At 40.1% G+C, this 20,823-nt stretch overlaps 1 protein-coding gene across 1 annotated transcript in view; it reads right to left on the bottom strand.

Annotated features, from left to right (window-relative positions):
• Positions 1–2,932: 2,932 nt before the first annotated feature.
• blvra (biliverdin reductase A) overlaps positions 2,933–20,823 on the bottom strand; it is a 37,870-nt gene continuing 19,979 nt past the window's right edge. The window contains exons 3-7 of the mRNA XM_043691008.1: positions 15,859–15,956; positions 14,055–14,162; positions 12,299–12,470; positions 11,149–11,387; positions 2,933–3,210 (exon numbers count right to left, since the gene is read on the bottom strand). Of these exons, the coding sequence (XP_043546943.1) occupies positions 3,185–3,210; positions 11,149–11,387; positions 12,299–12,470; positions 14,055–14,162; positions 15,859–15,956 (643 nt within the window). The 3' untranslated portion in view covers positions 2,933–3,184. The remainder of the gene's footprint in view (positions 3,211–11,148; positions 11,388–12,298; positions 12,471–14,054; positions 14,163–15,858; positions 15,957–20,823) is intronic.

The following is a 20,823-nucleotide window of genomic DNA, read 5'->3' as shown; positions in this document are numbered from 1 at the left end:
CAATTATCCGCTTTGTCTGCTTTTCTTTTTTTTTCTTTGTTTTTCTCACTTTTCTTTTTCCTCTTATTCACTTACCTCTTGTTGAAGAGCTCAATCATGGTGATGGTAGGTGGGCCCAGCAGTGCAGACTCGAGTAGGCCCAGCAGCGTGGATTCATAATGACGGCGTAAGAGGTGAGTTTGGATTCCCAGAAGCTTCTGTATCATTGAAGCAGTCCTACCACTGACTTATGCTTGCTGCGGTGGAGGCAGGTTTGTGTTCCTGGCAGCAGTTGCATCTGGTGCAGAATCATGGAGGAAGTGTATTTGGACCCAGTGCAGACTCAGTGGCATCGTCAGCAGCTGCATCAGTGAGCTCGGCTGAAAGACGTCTCATGCCAGCGGCGGAATTGGGCTGGTGTAGTACCTGGCGGCATTGGTGGCATCTGCATTGGTGAGGTCCCTTTAGAACTCATAGTGGCGAGGGTGTTGGTTGAGGTGAGACAGTGCCAAAGAGTGGTGACTTTCATTCTAATGGTGATGGCACAGCGAAGGGAACTCATGCCTGGTCACAAGGCCCATGGCCTGTGATGTAGCACTTAACAAGAAGGACTGTAAAGTTGAACACTTTCTTGATTGCTTCATTTTCTGCATTTATATTGTATGGTTTATTTTCTATGTTTTAAGATGGTTCCGGAGAGTGGCAACACTATGTAATAACTTGTCACTGTTCTTTGCAACAAAATACACATAACAATAAATAAATCAAATCAATTACATTTGGTATGCTTTTCTTTATTGGTCAGAGTATTGAGTACAGGAGTTAGGAGGTAGTGTTGCGGTTGGACAGGATATTGGTTTGGCCACTGTTGGAATATTGCGTGCAATTCTGGTCTCCTTCCTATCGGAAAGATATTGTGAAAACTTGAAAGGGTCCAGAAAAGATTTACAAGGATGTTGCCAGGGATGGAGGATTTGACCTATAGGGAGAGGCTGAACAGGCTAAGACTGTTTTCCCTGGAGCGCAGAGGCTGAGGGATGACCTTATACAGGTTTTTAAAATCATGAGAAAGGCATGGATAGAATAAATAGACAAAGTATTTTCCCTGTGGTGGGGGAATCCAGAACTAGAGGGCATAGGTTTATGGTGAGAGGGGAAAGATATAAAAGAGACCTAAGGGTCAACTTTTTCACAGAGGGTGGTACGTGTATAGAATGAGCTGCCAGAGGAAGTGGTGAAGGCTCGTACAATTGCAATATTTAAAAGATATGGGCCAGGTGCTGGAAGGTGGGACTAAATTGGGTTGGGATATCTGGTTGGCATGGACAAGTTGGATCAAAGGGTCTGTTTCCATGCTGTACATCTCTTTGACTATGACTTTAATCTCAGACCACCCATCATCCTTCCAATCCATCTCGACGATCCCCTCACCCCCTCAGGGCTCAATCCCATTATGCGTCCCACCTGATGATCGAGCTACACACCCTCAACAATTTCTCCCCACCCAACCTGACTAAAGCCCCACTCAATTAACTTCCCATTCAACTATCCTGCAACCACCCAACTACTCCTCCAAATCAACCTATCTCCCTCCCACTGACTATCCCATGAACCCAATTAAATCCTAGCCAGTTCACCTTCTCACTTGCCTTCCTACATCACCTACACTTGCATTCAGACAATCTAACATTCACCTATTCATCCATATGCTAACTCATTCATTTCCATCTTAAAAAAATTATTTGAATTCACAGTTACTTGTAAAAAGAGAACAGACTGAGGCAAAGGTGTGGTGTGGAAGATCAGGACAAGAGTCTTGCCACAAAAGTGGTCCCCTTTTTGGGCTCATTAGAGCCCCCTTTGTGGGTCACAAGATGGTTTACTTAAGAGGAAACTCCTCTGAGGTGCACAGGGATCACAAGATTCAATCGGTGGTCATCCTTGTGACAGACAGCCTGCCCACTGCTAGTAAAATGTCAGCAATAACATGCAAGATGGTCTTAATTGACCACTATATTGACATTATTGGCTTTGGGCTACATTCCTTGCAGCAGACAGAATATCATGCTACATTTCAACGGGCACACCATTCACCTCACACTATCCCCCTGACTTTTTAGCCACCCTTGCCTCCTATTGCAGTAGTTTGTTTTTGCTTCCCGAAAGCTTTTCATTAAAAAGGAAAGAACAAACTCAACACTAATGAGACTCCATGGGTGATTAAAGACATAAGGGACCGTATGAGACTTTTGACATAGACACAGACAGCAGGGAGTGCAGAAGACAACACAAAGAGGTTAGGAGAAAAGACAAAAATGTGGGAAGGCAAAAAGGAACTATGAAATTAAATTATCAATAAACAAAAAACAAAAGAATTAAATATTTCCTAGGCCTATCAGTGAAAAAAAGGAAACATCCGATGAGAATGAGACCACTAAGGAATATGTAGGATAATACCACAGGTTATGATAGATGGCATAAATATTAAATTATTTTGCTTCAGTTATTTACTAGAGAGACAGAATAATTAGATGTAACTTTGAATGATGAGCAGTGAGATAACTGCATTTAAAATACAAAGGGATGTATAAAATAAATCAAGGTCAACAAAGACAAAGCTGCTAGTTCACGTGGATTGCGCCCACATCATTTTAAAGAATCCAATAAAGAAATACCAGAGGCAATCATTGAGACAGCTACCTGAAAACCAGTGGCGTCTGAAAACAGGACATTTTCCTTAATTGAAAAAAGTTTACAAAGAAATTTACGTGGACCGTTTGGTTTGCACTGTATGGCTCTATGAAAACCTTTTACAGATTGGATAAAGAGAACTCTTAAAGGGAAGAGTAAAATCTAATCTAAGAAATTCATTAAGAAATCTAATCTGGAGAATATATTTTACTCCAAACTGTGGTAAGAATGTGAAATGTCGTATCATAGAGTAAATGTAGTGAATAGTATAGTGGGGAGAAACTGGACAGACATGTGAAGAGAAAGTGAATAGACAGTTACAAATATTGATTTGGATTAGGAAAATAAGAGTTGGCTTAAGTGAAGCATTAATAATGGTACAGACTGGTTCAGGCAAATGCACTGCTTCTTTGTCTTATATATCCTATGGAATCCTTAGTTGTAATTTATTTCTTGCCTTTAAAACCTACCTGGAAGTTAGTGGCTAGCAGTCTCACTTCTAAGTCAGAAGATTTCAGATTGAAGTCCCATTCCAGAGATCTAAGAGCAAAATGTAAGCTGCTTTAATTTGAACTTGTTTTTAAGTTTATAATGAATACATATTTGGCAAATTTCTTTGCACACTCATCAGTATGTCAGTATTAAGTATTAGAATGTATTTTCAAGATATTTGGAAGGGATTCAAAGGGCTTTTGCCCGAAATGTTGATTTTCCTGCTCCTCTGATATTGCCTGACCTGTTGTGCTTTTCCAGCACCACTCTAATCTTGACTCTAATCTTCAGAATCTGCAGTCCTCACTTTTGTCTCTCTGGAAATGTAGTTGATGCTTAATCCCTATAAAGAGGAGCTAGATACAAATCTGGTCCACAATGTGGTTTGAGACGGTAGACAAATGAAAGAAGCAAAATGATGACATTTTCAATGAAAACAAATATTTTCTGCTAATAAAAGCAAAGTACTGTCAATGCTGGAACTCTGAAACAAACCCAGAAAATGTTGGAAAAATTCAGCAGGTCAGGCAGCATCTGTGGAGAGAGGAACAGAGTTAATGTTTTGTATCTGATATGCATTCATAAGATTTGAACAGAACATGCTGATTCTATTTCTCTCTTGCTGCTGAACCGGTTGAGATTCCCTAGCATTTTCTGTATTTGTTGTTACTTATTTTTTGCTGTTTGGTTCAGTGAATAGTATGCTCCCTATTGAGAATCATAAATAATGGTTCAATAGCAAAGATGTTAGAATATTCCAATTTTCTTGATTATCATTAGGGATAAGAGAGATTATGTAGAGATTTGCCTCTTAAAATTAAATAGTTGGGATAGACTCCACAACACAACATAATATATGTAATCTATCAAAGTATCTATCAAAATAGGTTTTGAAGAAGAATGATATTGAATTTATTCCACAGATGTTGCCAGACCTGCAGAATTTCTCCAGCACTTTTTTTATGACTGAATAATCGTTTTGTTATTCCAAGCTGTCTTGTGTTCTTAAAAAATGCCAATCAGACTGTAATATCAAGAAGCTTTTTATCTCACTTTGTAGGCATTACAAATACCATCAGTCCTTAGCAGCTTTTCACTTCTGTGAAACACTGTAACTAGAGAAGTAACGGCAACACTGATGGCAAATGCATTAGTACTAAACAACAGAGTTTTGGGAACAGTTTTGATCTATTGCAAGGCTGAGGAATGACAATGCCCTGTATTCCTGATGAAAGGCTTTTGCCCGAAACGTTGATTTTACTGCTCCTTGGATGCTTTTCCATGAACTGCTTTTCCAGCACCACTCTAATCTAGACTCTGGTTTCCAGCATCTGCAGTCATTGTTATTCCTCAGGGTAAAAACCAATCTCGGTCATGGTTTTTGTGGTGTCAGTTGGAGACAAAAAAATGTCAAAATCAGAGGATAATGTTCTAACTACTCACCTACTGTCCTCTTTTTATTCTACTATTCAGATGTGCCTAGGCTAGACTAGGTTGAATAATTTGTAAAATTGACTTCAGAGTAGATAAAATTGGTGTTTTGTGGCTAATCCTGGTTTTTCAAGATAGTAGTGAGGACAAAGGCACAGCAGTCTGGAAATGTATTTGGTATTTTGTCAGTGAATAATTCCCAGCATTCATTATCATGATGCAAGGAATCTAATAATGGCATCAAGTGTAGCAGTACCAAGTGGAAATTAACATTTTCAACATTTCCATAGTTACCAATATATGTGAAAGATGTTTTCTTTAACTCTGAGAAAACCATCATTTTAGCTTTCAGTAATAGATAACGTGTCTCAATTTAATAACTGTAATTTGAAAAAAAGATTAATTATTTCTTTATGAATGCTGAGTGTCATAAGTGAAAATAAGGAGCTGAAGTACAGTCAAAACCTTGTCTTTGCTCTTTGTTTGTCTCAGTGATGATATGGTGCTATGCTTGGTTTACATGTCAATACATATTAATGACTTGGATGATGGAAGTGAATGTGCTATCACTAAGTTTGTGGATATTACAAAAATAGATGCGAAGGCAAGTGGTGAGAATGACACAAAGACAGCATAAACCATCTTGCTCTTATGTTAACATTTCTGCCCTGAGCTTGCTACAATGTACTGATGAAGCACAACACAAGCTCAAGGAACAACACCTTTTTCTGCTTCAGCAACTTACAGCCTTGAGGTCTCAATATAGAATTCAATAAATTCAGAAAATAGCCATACTATATCTGTTCTTCATTTTTCTTACAATTTCTAACACCATGCCTCCACCCAACCGACACTTCCCCCACAGCCTTGTCTTGTCTATGGAAAGATGTGGGAGTGAGTTAATCACTAAACAAAAAATCTATGGAACTGCAGATGCTAGAAATCAGAAATGAAAACAGAAATTCCTGGAAAAACTGAGCAAGTCTGGCAGCATCTGCAGAGAAAAAGAAAATTTAACATTTTGGGTCCAGTAACCCCCCCTTCTGCATTTCTGTTTTTATTCTTGTCTTGCTTGTGTGTTGTTAACTTTGCTCTTAGCTTGCAGGAAACTGTAGATCAGTTATGATTTGGAGATGGCGGTGTTGGACTGGGGTGTAGAAAGTTAAAAGTCACACAACACCAGGTTATAGTCCAACAGGTTTAGTTGGAAGTACTAGCTTTCAGAGCACTACTCCTTCATCAGGTGGTTGTGGAGTATAAGATTATAAGACACTGAATTTATAGCAAACGTTTACAGTGTGATGTAACTGAAATTATATATTGAAAAAGATCTGAATTGTTTGTCAAGTCCCTCATCTTTTAGAGTGAACATGTTGGTTTCAGTTCTTTCATATATAAATCACAGAACTTTTTTAAAGTTACATTTACAAGTGAACTTTAAAGTTATTATTAATGTCTTCGATGCAGAGATAGAATCCACTATATCCAAATTTGCAGAAATCACTAAACAGATAGGAAAGTAGGTTTCAAGGAAGAAATAAGAAATTTACATATTGATATGTATAAGTTTGATGAATTGACCAAAATTTGGCAGATGGAGTTTATCACATAAGGTTATCCATTTTGCATCTTGGTCCAGGATCTCCCCACATACATTTGGGACACCACCCATGCCCTCTATCTCTTCCATGACTTTTGGTTCTCTGGCCCACAATGCCTCATCTTCACCATGGACATTCAGTCCCGGTACATGTTCATTGGCCATGACTAAGGCTTTGAAGCCCTCCGTTTCTTTACCTCCAACCGTCCCAACCAGTATTCCTCCACTGACACACTCATTCGACTTGCTGAACTGGTCCTCACCCACAACAATATCGCCTTCGAATCCTCCCATTTCCTTCAGACCAAAGGGGAGCCATGGGCACCCGCATGGGCCCCAACTATGCCTGCCTCTTCGTCAGGTACGTGGAACAGTCCATCTTCCGTAGTTACACTGGCACCATTCCCCATCTTTTCCTCGGCTACATCGATGACTCTATCAGCATCACATCATGCTCTCATGAGGTTGAACAGTTCATCAACTTCACAGACACCTTCCACTCTGATCTCAAGTTTACCTGGACCCTCTTAGACACCTCCCTCCCTTTCCTGGACATCTCTACCTCCATTTCCAGTGACCGACTCAACACTGACATCTACTTCAAAGCCACCGACTCTTACAGCTATCTGGACTACACCTCCTCCCACCTCCCCTCCTATAAAAATGCTATCCCTGACTCCCAATTCCTCCGCCTTCACCACATCTGCTCCCAGGAGGAACAATTCCACTCCAGAACATCCCAGATGGCCTCCTAATTCAAGGACTGGAATTTTCCCTCCCACATGGTCAACAATGCCCTCCAGTGCAACTCCTCCACTTGCCACACCTCCACCCTTAAACCCCACCCCCAACCACAAGGATAGAACTCTCCCCGGTCCTCACCTTCCATGCCACCAATCTCCTGATACAACGCATCATCCTCTGCCACACCCCACTACCACAGATATATTTCCATCCCCACCCCTTTCAGTATTCCACAGAAACGATTCACTCTGCGACTCCCTTGTTAAGTCTGCACTCCCCACCAACCCACCCTCCACTCCTGGCACCTTCCCTTGCCACCGCAAGAGGTGTAAAACCTGTGCCCACACCTCCTCCCTCACCACCATCCAAGCCCCCCAAGGATCTTTCATCTGGCAGAGACTTTCCTGCACATCCAAACACCTCATCCACTGTGTCCGTTGCTCTCGATGTGGTCTCCTCTATATTGGTTGAAACTTTATTGCTGGAACAGCACAGCAGGTCAGGCAGCATCCAGGGAACAGGAGATTCGATGTTTCGGGCACAGGCCCTTCTTCGGCCTGTGCCCGAAACGTCGAATCTCCTGTTCCCTGGATGCTGCCTGACCTGCTGTGCTGTTCCAGCAATAAAGTTTCAACTTTGATCTCCAGCATCTGCAGACCTCACTTTCTCCTCTCCTCTATATTGGAGAGACAGACCATCAACATGCGGAACATTTCAGAGAACATCTGTGGGACACACGCACTAAACAACCCCCCACCTTCTGGCCAACCACTTCAACTCCCCCTCCACCAAGGACATGCAAGTCATGGGCCTTCTCCACTGCCAAATCCTAGCCACCCAACAACTGGAGGAAGAACGCCTCATTCTTCCGTCTTTGGACCCTCCAATCAGTTTTCTCATCCCCCTTCCCCTACCTCATCCCAGATCCAACCCTCCAACTCAGCAATGCCCTGTTGAATTGTCCCACCTGTCCATGTTCCTTCCCACCTATCCGCTCCACCGTCCGGTCTGACCTATCACCATCACCTCCCACCTTCATCTACGTATCACCTTCCAAGCTACCTCTCCGCCAACCCTACTACCCTCCTATTTACCTCTCCGTTCCCTTCATTTCCTAACCCCCCACCACATTCTTGATGAAGGCCTGATGACCAAAACGTTAACTCTCCTGCTCCTCGGATGCTGCCTGACTTGCAGTTCTTTCCAGCACACACATTTTGACTGTGAATCTCCTCCTGCTCCTAGCTGTAATGTTATTCTCTCTCCACAGATCTGACAAACCTGCCAGACTTGCTTAGTTCCTCCAGCATTCTTTGTTTGTTTCAGATTTTCAGCATTCTCAGCTTGCTTTCATAATATTTATGAAGATTAATATTTACTAATCTTTTAAGATAAAATGCAAACACATCTTTTGCAACTAATGCAGCAATTTTGGTTGAATGTCCAATTCTGAAAGCTCAGATATGTAATTAACAATGAAGCAGTACTCCAGAAGTAAGTTGTCAGATGTGGAGGTGTCTGAGACATTAAGTTATCTTTGTCTGTCTTCTAGCAAGTAGTTGCTTTCAATCATGTTAGGATTATCAGATGAACTGTGATTTCATTGAATGACAGAGCAGACTTGATGGACTGAGTGGGAGGGTCTACTTCCCCTTTTACTAGTTATGGTCTTAATAGCTGCCAAAACACAAACAAGGAGATGTGATATTACAACATATGAGGAATGATTTAAGATGCAATCCTGTATCACAACTCTAAATGGGATTTTCTTTCGTCCACCCTAACAGGATTGCCATTGCCTGCTCATTCTCCCCTCTTGTCCGTAAATTGTGATGGAAATCATAGGCCTCATTGTTGGAAAATTTATTTTTTTGTGCCACTTCCTAATAAGTTTCTGGAGTCAGCAAAGGAAAAATGTTGATAGGTTCCAGGAAATCACATTAACAGTTCTGTGCTCTTCAATGGAGGCAAAACCTTTAAAGTGACCTCCCATTCCTCCAATCTAATTCATCTCAGGAAATTGCAGGATTCTTTCAAATTAATGCATGTTGCTATGGACCAGGCCTGACCCCTCAAAACATTTTTAGGCAGGTAACCCAGACTGTAACTTTACTATTTGTCTTAGGTAAGTATATAGTAGATATTCCTGGAGTGAATTAGCTGATCTGACTGCCAAGTTTTAAACAAGCAGAATGTATTGACAAAATTATGGAATGAAACACAAAGAACAGAAAATAGAATACCAGATAACTTATCCTATCTAAAACCAAAAGACTATCTCGACTTAATTATGCTGTTCCGAAAAATACTTGCAGCAGTCCCAATAAACACATCCCTTAGCACAAAGAGTGAATATGAAACAAACTAGGGCTTGAAGGCTTGAAGTTAGAGAGAGAGAGAGAGAGAGAGTACCACACTGGACTAGCCCCAACAGCCTTTCTTCTCACACACTGCTGCTGAACTGAATCAAAAACTCCAATCTAAACGAAGGTTAGCTACATAGCTGGCTGACCACTCCCCTTTGATTATACTGGGTTTTTAAAGACATGAAAGCCTTAGTACATGACATTCCAACCGGAACTTTGTCAACAAACACATTGACTAGGATCTCATTTACCACCCACTAAGAGAAAGAACAGAAAATGGTGTCACCACAGGAAATGACATCAATAACTCAAGGAAACCTAAACACAGAAATAGAAAGCGGGCCATACCACCAGTGTTTCATCCAGAGGTTCACTGATGATGATATCTAGCATGGTGACAAAACATCTGAAAATGAACCTTCCAGCTCAGCATGCAAACCTACATCCAGACCAACAATGTGACAAGGTGTGTGGGGTCTATCACATTTCCTCTGCCTCCCAAGATCAGGCCAAGAAATTGATCTTTCATCCCGGCTATATGAGAACTCTTTCAAATTTCCTTCAGTATGAGATATACTGTTTATACAATTAAAAGAATGAACAAGAAATCTATTTTTGGTGAAATGCCAATCCTCCAGCTCCATTCTTATGTTAAATTAATTCCCTGTATCCTGCATTACAGCAGTGACTTAATTTCAGGAATTACAACATTACCTGTAAGACACTTTTGGGATATCTTGAGGTCATGGAATTTGCTAGCTAAATGCACTTTTCCTTCTCAGTCAGCTTAGGTGATAGAATAAGATTATATAATGTTTGAAGAGTGAAAAAACCCACAGCATATCATGAATGCAATGCAGTGACATGTTGGTAAGATCAGTAAGAAAATTGATACTCAACTATGTCTCCTCAGAGCATATCACTTTACAGCCAAATAATTACTTTGGAAGTGCAATCACTTTTTCTCTTTAACATGCTGACACAATTATTTGAAAACATTTAAACAAACAAAACAACTATCTTGTAGCAAGGAAAACCAGTTAAGAATCAAGTATGTTGCTACTTCAAGACTATTTTAATCAAAATGGTAGAGACTACAAATTAAGATAAGAAGCTCTTTAAATGCTATCTAAATTCAGCGAGGAATATTCGTTTGCTTTAAGTTAAAATTCAGTTTTCAATTATTATTCTCCCAGCGTGCATGTTACACAGTTTTCATGACCAGATTAGAGAACAATAACATGCCTGCCTAATAACTATGTGTTTGTGTGGAAGAAATCAAGTAATATCAATGCACAATTGTTAAGTGTGTGGAGTTATACTGACTAAAAAGAAATTTTTGCAGTGTGAATCCTTGTAACTCTTTCTCTGTTTATTGCTTAATACAAAAGTTATGCACACAATAACAAAAATCCTACCTCCAGTCATCTGACATTTTAACAATTAACAACATAAGTTAACAAAACAAAAAGCAATCCAGAGAAATCAGATTGAAATGTCCATTCAACTGCTTGGAAGTTATCTAATCCCTTAAGCCCAGGGTCTTTTGTTATTATCTTTTGTTATTATTATTATTGATTCCTGAAGAAAGGCTTATGCCTGAAACATCGATTCTCCTGTTCCTTTGACCAGCCTGACCTGCTGCGCTTTTTCAGCAACACATTTTTAAGCAGTAAATTATTATTAATATGTGGTGAAAAGGTCTAAAACAGGCAACCCTATTAATCAGAACTTAAAAATCTAGGCCTACATATTAATTCTGAACAACAATCCATCAAACCAATAATTTTATTTGCAGAAGACCGAGGAAGTGCAATTATTGTTAGCTTAGTGGAGTCTGCTCACAGAAAATTCTTATCTTATCTGCCAGGTCCAGACAGTGCAGGATGCGATTCTTTTCAGAGAGTTCAGTGCGTGTTTGGCCTGCTAGTTTCTGGGCAAACAAATTGAGGTCTTGCATGAATAGTCCAACATGGCTATTAGGTGCTTCTGGAAAATGATCCAAGGTATCTGATTTGAACCGGAAATGTATTTCTTTTTTGCGTTTCAACTCTGATCCTCTTTCCTCAGTCCACACTAGGGGTCTAAGATAGAATCAATAAAAAGCAGGTACTTAACCACACATTGTAAACTTATCACACAGCTCATTTCTTAATGCTGTTACATCTTGGTGTCTTGGCATCAAGTGTCATTCACTCACTCTGATTTTTATCCTTTCTTACTTTAGACTTGTTTCTTGGAAATAGATAAATCAACAACCTCTATTATCATTGATCAAAATTGGGAACTGAAAGGGTATTTAAATAAATATTTGCCATACATCAAGTAAATTGAAGGTTCACCAGATAGCTTGCTGGGATAGGATGAGAAAAAAAATAATGCCATTGATTGTATAAAACCATAAGAAACAGGAACTAGGGTAAGTTGTTCAGCCCCTTGAGTCTGTTCTGCCATTCAACAGGATCATGGCTGATGACTAAATATTGACGCTAGCCCTAAATTTGAGAGTTTGCCAGATACTGCAACAAATTGTCAAAGTACTTTGGCAAAAATAAAATATTTATGTCTCAAGAACAACCCATTGCAAGATTTTTGTTGTTTTTCTAAAATGTTTATTCTATTGATTCTCACCATAGATTACACAGAACATGCTGGCATACAGTTAGCAATGCAGTGAAATTTAAAGGCCTGATTTTTGCAAGGTCATGAAGACTCCTCAGTCCTTATAAAATGGTGAGCAGAACAGATCCAACATTTACTGGGAGAGCAAATGAACAAGAGTTTGACTCCCACAATAGGAAATCCAGTTCAGACAGGCCATTAGAAATTAGTGCTGAGTTCAAATAGACTGCATTTTGGCTATATATTGAGCAAAGTGAAAAGACTCCTCACTCCTTTCAAAATGGTGGTCAGCCATCCAGGTGAGAGAGCTCACCATCTCCCTACAATTTGTAGAATTGAAGACCGATACTGACACTGATTTTGTATCACTAACCTGCTACTTTTAGTAAGGAAATGTACCGTCATCTTCCAGTAATGCTGCTTTTGTTGTTCTTCCAATGTAGCAGATTTAAACGTGAGCTCCCCAAAGAGATCCACAAGCCACGAAAGACGTGATATTCCACTAAAAGCAGGGAATCCGGTGCGTTGTCTATCTAGAGGTCCACCTGGAAAATGATAGGTATGTATACTGATATATGCAAGTTTAGGGTGAGAGGGGAAAGATATAAAAGAGACCTAAGGAGCAACTTTTTCACACAGAGGGTGGTACGTGTATAGAATGAGCTGCCAGAGGAAGTGGTGGAGGCTGGTACAATTGCAACATTTAAGAGGCATTTGGATGAGTATATGAATAGGAAGGGTTTGGAGGGATATGGGCCAGGTGCTGGCAGGTGGGACTAGATTGTGTTGGGATAGGCCATGCTAAATTGCCCGTAGTGTTAGGTTAAAGGGGTAAATGTAGGGGTATGGGTGGGTTGCGCTTCGGCGGGTCGGTGTGGACTTGTTAGGCCGAAGGGCCTGTTTCCACACTGTAAGTAATCTAATCTGATCTAATCTAATCTAATCTAATCTTAAATCCTAAGGTCTGACATGTCACGATAACATGCTCCTTGTGAAAATAACAATTTTATCTAAAGTTACCTTGCTTTATTATCAAATATTAAATTACCTACAATCTGCACAGTTAACCTGTTGACAACTATCTAGTTGTCAGTGTTATGTAGAGAAGGTATCAATAATGTAAATGTTGGTGAAATAGAGAGCTTTCCTATAATACAACACAGGATGACATGCCTGCTGAACAACAGAAATGGCACAGTATAGACAGATTGAAGCAATATGACAGCTAATGGATCAGATCAAAGCTCTACAGTTCTTCCACACCCATTTGTGAATGATAGCGGGGGTTAGATAAACAACTAAAAGAAGTAGGCATAACTGTGTCCTTCCTTAATAGTCATGGAGGCTAGCACCTGAGTTCAAAAGACATGTTGAGGTATTTCTAACCATCCAATCATCACCCAATCCATTTGGATTGCAACTACCTTCAGCAATAAGTGTCCAGTAAATAATCCAACTCCGTTTCCTGAGGTAGGAGCACATTACTGCAGATGCTGGAATCTGTACTGAAAACAACAAATGCTGGAGATAACTTGTGGTTCAGATAGCATTGAAATGTTAGCTTGCTCTCTTTCCATGGATGCTGTCCGACTGGCTGTGATCTCCAGCATTTGTTGTTTTCAGTTCAGTCTCGTGAGGTCCCTAACCTCATGGATGCCAGTCTTCAGTCGATTTAATTCACTCTGTGACAACAAGACTCAGCTTAGTGCATGGGTTACAGTAAAGTCTATGGGACTAAACAACATTTCAGCAGTATCCTTGGCTAAGTTGTTCCAGTACAGTTATAATATTAGCATCTCCCAAATATTATTGAACATTATGCAGGTTTGTCCTGTCCACAAAAAGTAGGACAAAAACAATCCAGCCAATTGCCATCCTACATGTCAAATGGCACTTCCTCAGCAATAAATCAGTTAATTGTAAGCAAGCAGGTACAACAGATGGTGAGGAAAGTAAATGATATGTTGGCTTTCATAGTGAGAGGAGCAGGGAAGTCTTGCTGCAATTGCATAGGGAAATTATGCCCCTCACTCTAAAAAATGCTAGATCAGCCATTAGATAATAAGCAAGGACAATTGTGGAATTTCCATTCTGTATTTCCATTTCAGATATTTTGCTATTATGACTACCTGTGAAATGCAGGGAACCCTCTATCAGCTCTTTTCCATTCACTTGCTGTTTCAACTGCTTGTACGATTCTGTCAGTAATTCTATGTGCTCCACATGTAGAACTTTTCCTGCATTTCAGGGAAAAGAATACAGTACAGTTATCATATATTCAACTTGTATATGTTTATAAGTATCAATTAAAATGATGCAATTATATTACCAGAACAGGATAGTTTAGAAATAAATAAAATGGAAACATGGAAATGAAATTTATTTTTTTTTACTAGGACAGTTCAATACATTACATTTTCCTGATGGTTTAATGTTATGTTATAATAATTTAGTATTTTATAATTAGTCAAAGTGTATCTCGGTTCTCCGCAGGTTTGATATTAGGCAGGTATCTGATTCAATTATGCTTTAGGGAAACATTCTTTCATTTCTCATGTCCCTCCATTTTTGTCCCCATACTGGAATTAATATAAATATCAGCACATTGAGTGTATCTGTGTGCATGTCATAATATTTTGTGTTTTCTAAATAGTAAGTAAAGGACTGACAAATTACACTTACAGGGAGAAAGTGAGGACTGCAGATGCTGGAGATCAGAGTCGAGAGTGTGGTACTGGAAAAGCACAGCACTTCAGGCAGCATCCGAGGAGCAGGAGACTCAACGTTTCGGGCATAAGCCCTACAATTGAGGGCTACAGGGACATTGCTGTATATAAAAATGTGCTCCATAAAAATTTCAAATTTTGGTAATTTATTATAACTTTTAACATTCAAGAACTTACAGAAAGTTAACCCCATCAGTATTGTAAAGCGCTAACTTGACTTCTGCAAAGGATAATTCAATACTCCTTTTCAAAACCAGAATTAAATCTATTTTTGAATACTTTCAGTGCCACTGTCATCTGAGTTTAGCATTTCAAAAGGTGATCTAATGAATAGAGGTGCTGTATGTGGATACCTGTGGGAACTTGAGGGATAACACAGTCGATATCTCAAAGATAAATTTGAAAAGAAACCCAAACATTCGGCCTTTGTTAAGGGCACTTCTGTTCTAGAAGGCGGATTAATGTTACCAGAAGGTTTCAGTCCAGATGAGCAACTGGCGAATTCCATGAAGCAACATTTAAATTGTAACATTATCAAATGAAAATAAAACACATATTAAGATTAATTTTAACACAGTTTTTCCCATTGGGTCTTAAGTTTAATAAAGCTCCATTCATCAAATTAACAATAAAGTACATAAGGATAATGTCTCAATAAAACACATTTAACTGCAATGCAGACAATTTCACTTGTTCATGTATTATTTGTCAGTATTCCCTGATTTAACTATTGAATAATCAGTTAGAGTTCATCGGTTGTTGCTGACACCCAAAGAAATGCCTGTAGTGTGCATGAATAGTGATGGTATTCTGGAAATTCACAATCACAGAGCTAGCGTGCACAACTGTTAGTGACTTGAAAGTGGTATTAAATTTTGAGAAATAAACTTTATATCATTTAGTGTTTCAAATTTTATAGTGAAATCAATTAAAAGGCCCTTCCAAAAGTGGAATAAAGACAGAAAAAGTATTTGTTCCCTGACTCACTGTTTAAATGTTACCAAAACAAATATTAGATGTGATCAGTATTTGAGAGTTTTTCCAGATCAAATTTTTAAACATCTATTGGTACCACAGGTCCATTATTGGCCCAGATTCAGATCTCAAACTATAAGTGCTCAATCATTGGAGCTGACACATTTTCAGCACTTTATACAGTCATTGTCGTAAACAATTTTGTTTTACTGCCACTATTTGATCTAATTACCTTTGATATCAGCAAGATCCCATAGTTCTTGGGCTGCAGCCACTGAGAGTGCCAACGGATATTCCACACAGACATGCTTTCCTGCCTCCAGAAACATTCTTTTTAATCAACAAAACATAGAATACACAAAAACAAAATCCAAGATTAATAAACCAAATCTGGTCAGAAAATACACTTTTTTGTAAATCTGATTATTACATTCTCTCCATTTCCTCTATGTATTTTATCAAGACTATTGAACATGGAGCTACCACTGGAAGGTGTTTAGCAGTGTGAAGAAATGATAGGCAAAGGGAGAATGCAGCAGAAACTAAGGGCCATTTGCAATCTTGGATTGTCTGTTATTTATCACTAGTGTAATGCTTTTTCATTTCCATGGAATGCCACCTTGTTGTGCTGAAAAGGCTTGTGTCTTCCGTTGATCCTGAGAACAATACCATCAGGAGTTCCCAACTCCTGACAGGGTCACCTATGACAGTAAGGTTTGGGGAGAAACTAGACAAAGCAGTGAGCCAGTGGATGAAGTCTGCAACAGTAGGGAGCTCCCCAGTCATCGAGGTTTCCTTTGCTACTGGAACTGGATCTACTTTCTGTCAAGGATCGTGTGCTTATTGATGTGCAATAGCATTCCCATGTGAAAAGATATCCTAGGTGTCCATAAGAAAAATTACGCCTCACCTCCCCTCCCCCTCCCCGCCACCACCACCACTACCCACACACACCCACCCACCCTGTAGTGATTGGTGAGAGGTGACAGGGACATGGATCTGGAAGTCCCTAGCTTAAGATTGGCTTGTAGGTGATGGAGTGTGACTCAGTCATTTCACCCTTGGAATAGGAACAGGAGAGTGTTCCAGCAGCTTTCTTCATGACTGAACAGCCCTCAGACTGACAAAATTCCCCAACTCCTCATCAAGTATGATCTTGGACTCCCACCCAGTGTGACAGAAGTCGAAGCCTCCATTAGACACATGAAGAAGGGAAAAGCTGCAGGAATAGACAGGATTCCACAGAAACTTTCAAAATGTTGAGGAGCAGAACTTATCCATCATCTCTATCAACTGTTCTTGAAAATCTGGGACAACAAAGGAAATTGCTATCAATCTCACGGTTGCTGTCATTGCCATCTTCTTCAAGGAGGGAGTCAAAGTGGTCTGTGGGAACTACTGAAGAAACTTCCGATTCTCCATCACTAGGAATATTACCAGCCAAATTCTTGCTAGGCACCTTCCCCCAGTCTCTAAGGAAATCCTTTCTGAACGTCTATGTGGCTTCTGACCAAACAGTGGAACTTTGAACATAATTTTCACTGCTTAGCAACTCCAAAAGAAATGTCAGGAACACCACAAACAGCTCTCCATGACATTTATTGACCTGACAAAGAGTTTTGACTTAGTTAATCACGAAGTGCTATGGAAGATCCTTTCAAAGGCTGGCTGTCCAGTGAAATTCACCAACATCCTCTGTCCCCTCCACAACAAGTTGTTGACAGTGGTCCTTCTGACAGTAATAATGACAGAATCCTATGAGGTCAAAACAGGGATGTCATCACTCCCATCTTCACTGCCACTCCTCTTCATCTTGTCACAAACAAGCTACCCAGTGGTGTGGACATTGTCTACAAGATGGATAGAAAACATTTCAACTTCAACTGATTGAAACCAAAGTACGGGTCGTTCGGCTATAACGTGACAGTTATGTTCCTCTGCAATGTCGCGCTATAGAAAATCACTCCATGGAAAACTGCTATAGAAAATCGTACTGTAGAAGATCGCTAACAAATAATCGCTATACTCGTCCAGTAGAAAGTTTACGTTATCCAAACAATGTCCACAATTCGTCAATTGGGTTACAGCCAATCCGCTCTGATGAAATGCGTGTTATAGCTGAACGATCTGTAGTAAGTGATACTGCCCTCTCTTGTGGAACTACAGAATGCGGATGACAATGTCATCTTTGCTTTTGCAGAAGAGAATCTTCCAGCCTCACTTAAAGCCTTTGTGGAAACATCCTAATGCATTAGCCTCAACCTCAATCTCAAATCCTTTACCAATTTGTCCTAGGTCAAATTCCGTTCCATCTCTCCATTAATATCAATGGAAAAACCCTCCCAAATGTGGCACAGTTCCCTTATCCAGGAAGCTAGCTCTCACCTAAGGTTGACATCAATATGGAGATTTAATAGCGCATTAAATCCTGCAAGTACCACTTTTGGATGCCAAAAGATGACTGTCCTGATGACTGTGAAATTAGTGCTGATACCAAAATCCTTGTGTATAACGTAGTTGTGCTTTTTACTCTCCTATATGGCTCAAAAACATGGACTAAGTATAAATGCCACCTCAAGACCTTTGAGAAGTTCCAACAGTGTTGTTTGAGATCGATTCTCCGCATCAGGACAGACATATTAACATCACTACCCTTGAAGCAACTAACAGTACCAACACTGAGGCCATTATCATTCAAAACAAACTGCTTTGGACCAGCCACGTACCTAGAATCCCTGAGTTCCAAAGCAAATCTTCCTCGCCCAGCTCAAGGAAGGCACTCCAACATGAGGAAGACAAAAGGAGCATTTCAAAGACACCATGAAGGCTTCCCTCAAGACACATGACATAGATGTTAGTGCATGGGAGATCCTCATTTAGAAGAAATTGACTTGGAGAAAACCCCTATAGGAGGGGACACAATTCTTCGAGAACAGTAGTCAGGAAGATGCAGGACAAAAAAAGGAATAGAATGCCAATGATCTCAAAGACAGGGACCACTTGCACCTCCCAGAAACAACTGCCAAATGTGTGGTTGGAGATGTGGCAGTAGAATCAAGATTATCAGTCATGCAAGGACCCACACAAACCATGATCAGTGACATGGAAATTCCTAGATGGACAATCATTCATTAGAGAGTAATCGCCAATGAATGCTCTTTTATACGTTCTGGAGGAGGCAGGAATTACTGACTAGGCCAGCATTTATTACCCAAATGTACTTGTCATGGAGAAGATGATGAGATTGACTTCTTGAACTGTTGCGATCCTTGGGTTGTAGGAATGCCCACAATACTGTTTAGAAGGGAGTTCCAGTATTTTGATTTAGCAACTAAGAATGAACAGGTATACAGTTCCAAGAGAGGATGGTGTATGGGTGAACAGGATACTTTCAGGTGGTGATGTTGCCATATCCCTTGTCCCTCAAGATGGTAGAAATCACAGCTTAGGAAGGTGCTGTAAGAGGTACCTTGGGTAAGTTAGTGCAGTGCATCTTTTGATGATGCAAACTGATGCCATGGTGCATCAGTGGTGAAGGATGTCAATCAAGCAAGATGGTTCTTTGTGAATAGTGTTAAGCTTCTTGAGTGTTGTTGGAGCTGCGCTGACCCAGGCAAGTGAGGAGTCGTTCATCACACTCCTTTGGGGAGACATGTGACTTACCTACAGCAGAATTCGCTACCTTTGACCTGTTGGTCAAGCCATTGTATTTATATAGCAATTCCAGGTTACTGGTCAATAGTAATCCCCAGAATGCTGATATTGATGGATTCAGTAATGGTAATATCATTGAACATTAATGTATAGATTCTCTGTTGTCAGAGTTGGCTGTTGTCTGGCACTTAGTTGGTGCAAATGTTATTTGCCACTTATTGGCCCAAGCCTGGAGATGTTGTTCAGGTCTCGCTGCATATGAACATGTATTACGTAGTATCTGAGGAGTCACAAATAATGCTGAATATTGTCCAAACATCATTAGCAAACATCCCTACTTCTGACCTTGCACCAACCAAACCGTGCAGGATCTGACTCAGCCCTACCCAACCTGACTTCTTGGTCTACCATAAGCGCTCATCCACTTACCTGACTTCCTAATTTTCCACCAAGCTACCACCTTATCCCCTCAGATACCTGATACCCCTACCATCTGACACCTTAAACCCTCATCCACCTGCCACCCCACACCCAAACCTTTCTCCCTCCCCATCTTCCATCCGACTCCATTTACCTTTTCACAGTAACTAATAAAATGGCTACTGGATCTACAAACTATAGATATGGCATTTACTACTGGAAAAGGGGACACACAGTTTCCACAGTAATCCACTCATTGCTGGATATGCTGTTTTCTAACAAAAGGCTCCTGTGCAGGAAGTTCGAAGGCAGAACAGATCAAAAGACAAGTCCAATCAGGCTTGGGAGTAGGGTTTCCAAGCCTGGTCAGAAGTTTTGGCCCAGTTTCACCCCCTAACTTATATTAAACTCCTATGCCTAGAGCCAAGTTTATGGAAATGCAATACCATCACCATTGAACAGGAGATCCAGACATTTTTACCTCCATTATGCATCATGTAAATATTAATTCCCAGGTGATCGCATCCATCATTTGGTTAATTCTCAAAACTACATCCTATATGCTTATAGATATTTTATTAGCAAAATACCAGAAAATGAAACAATAACTTGAGATAAAAATTAACATGCCAGAATTGGAAATTTAAGATGTAAACAGTGAATGATAATACAACATAGTTCATTGGAAATGACAGTTAGTAAAATATAAGCAATGAGGATACAAGGTGTAAAGCTGAATATTTCTGAGGGAGAGAGGGCTTGCTGGGCTAGCAGCCTAACATGAACATACCCAAATTCATATGACTTTTTATAATCTCGTGAAGGAATTGTGGATGTATCACCATTCGGAGCATTCCAGAACAGCCAGTGGAGGACCTCTGCCTTTTACACCTCCTAAGACCTCAGCAGATCTTACACCTAAAGTAGCAGCAAGGATATCATTCCTATCTAGGTTTTTTTTTAAAAAAAGGCCTCCTGGTGTTTGGAAGCAGAATAAATGAATGACAGGAGTTCATTCAGTGACTTACTTGACCATATTTGGCCTTAAGAATACCACAGCATTCCTCTAATGTTTCAACTGGCTACTTGAGGCCAGTTCACTGCAACCATGCAAATGACCCAG

This window comes from Chiloscyllium plagiosum, chromosome 5 (genome assembly GCF_004010195.1).
Source record: "Chiloscyllium plagiosum isolate BGI_BamShark_2017 chromosome 5, ASM401019v2, whole genome shotgun sequence".
Taxonomy (NCBI): domain Eukaryota; kingdom Metazoa; phylum Chordata; class Chondrichthyes; order Orectolobiformes; family Hemiscylliidae; genus Chiloscyllium; species Chiloscyllium plagiosum.
The sequence above is the reverse complement of the archived record's forward strand: the minus strand, read 5'-3'. Positions and strand labels throughout refer to the sequence as shown.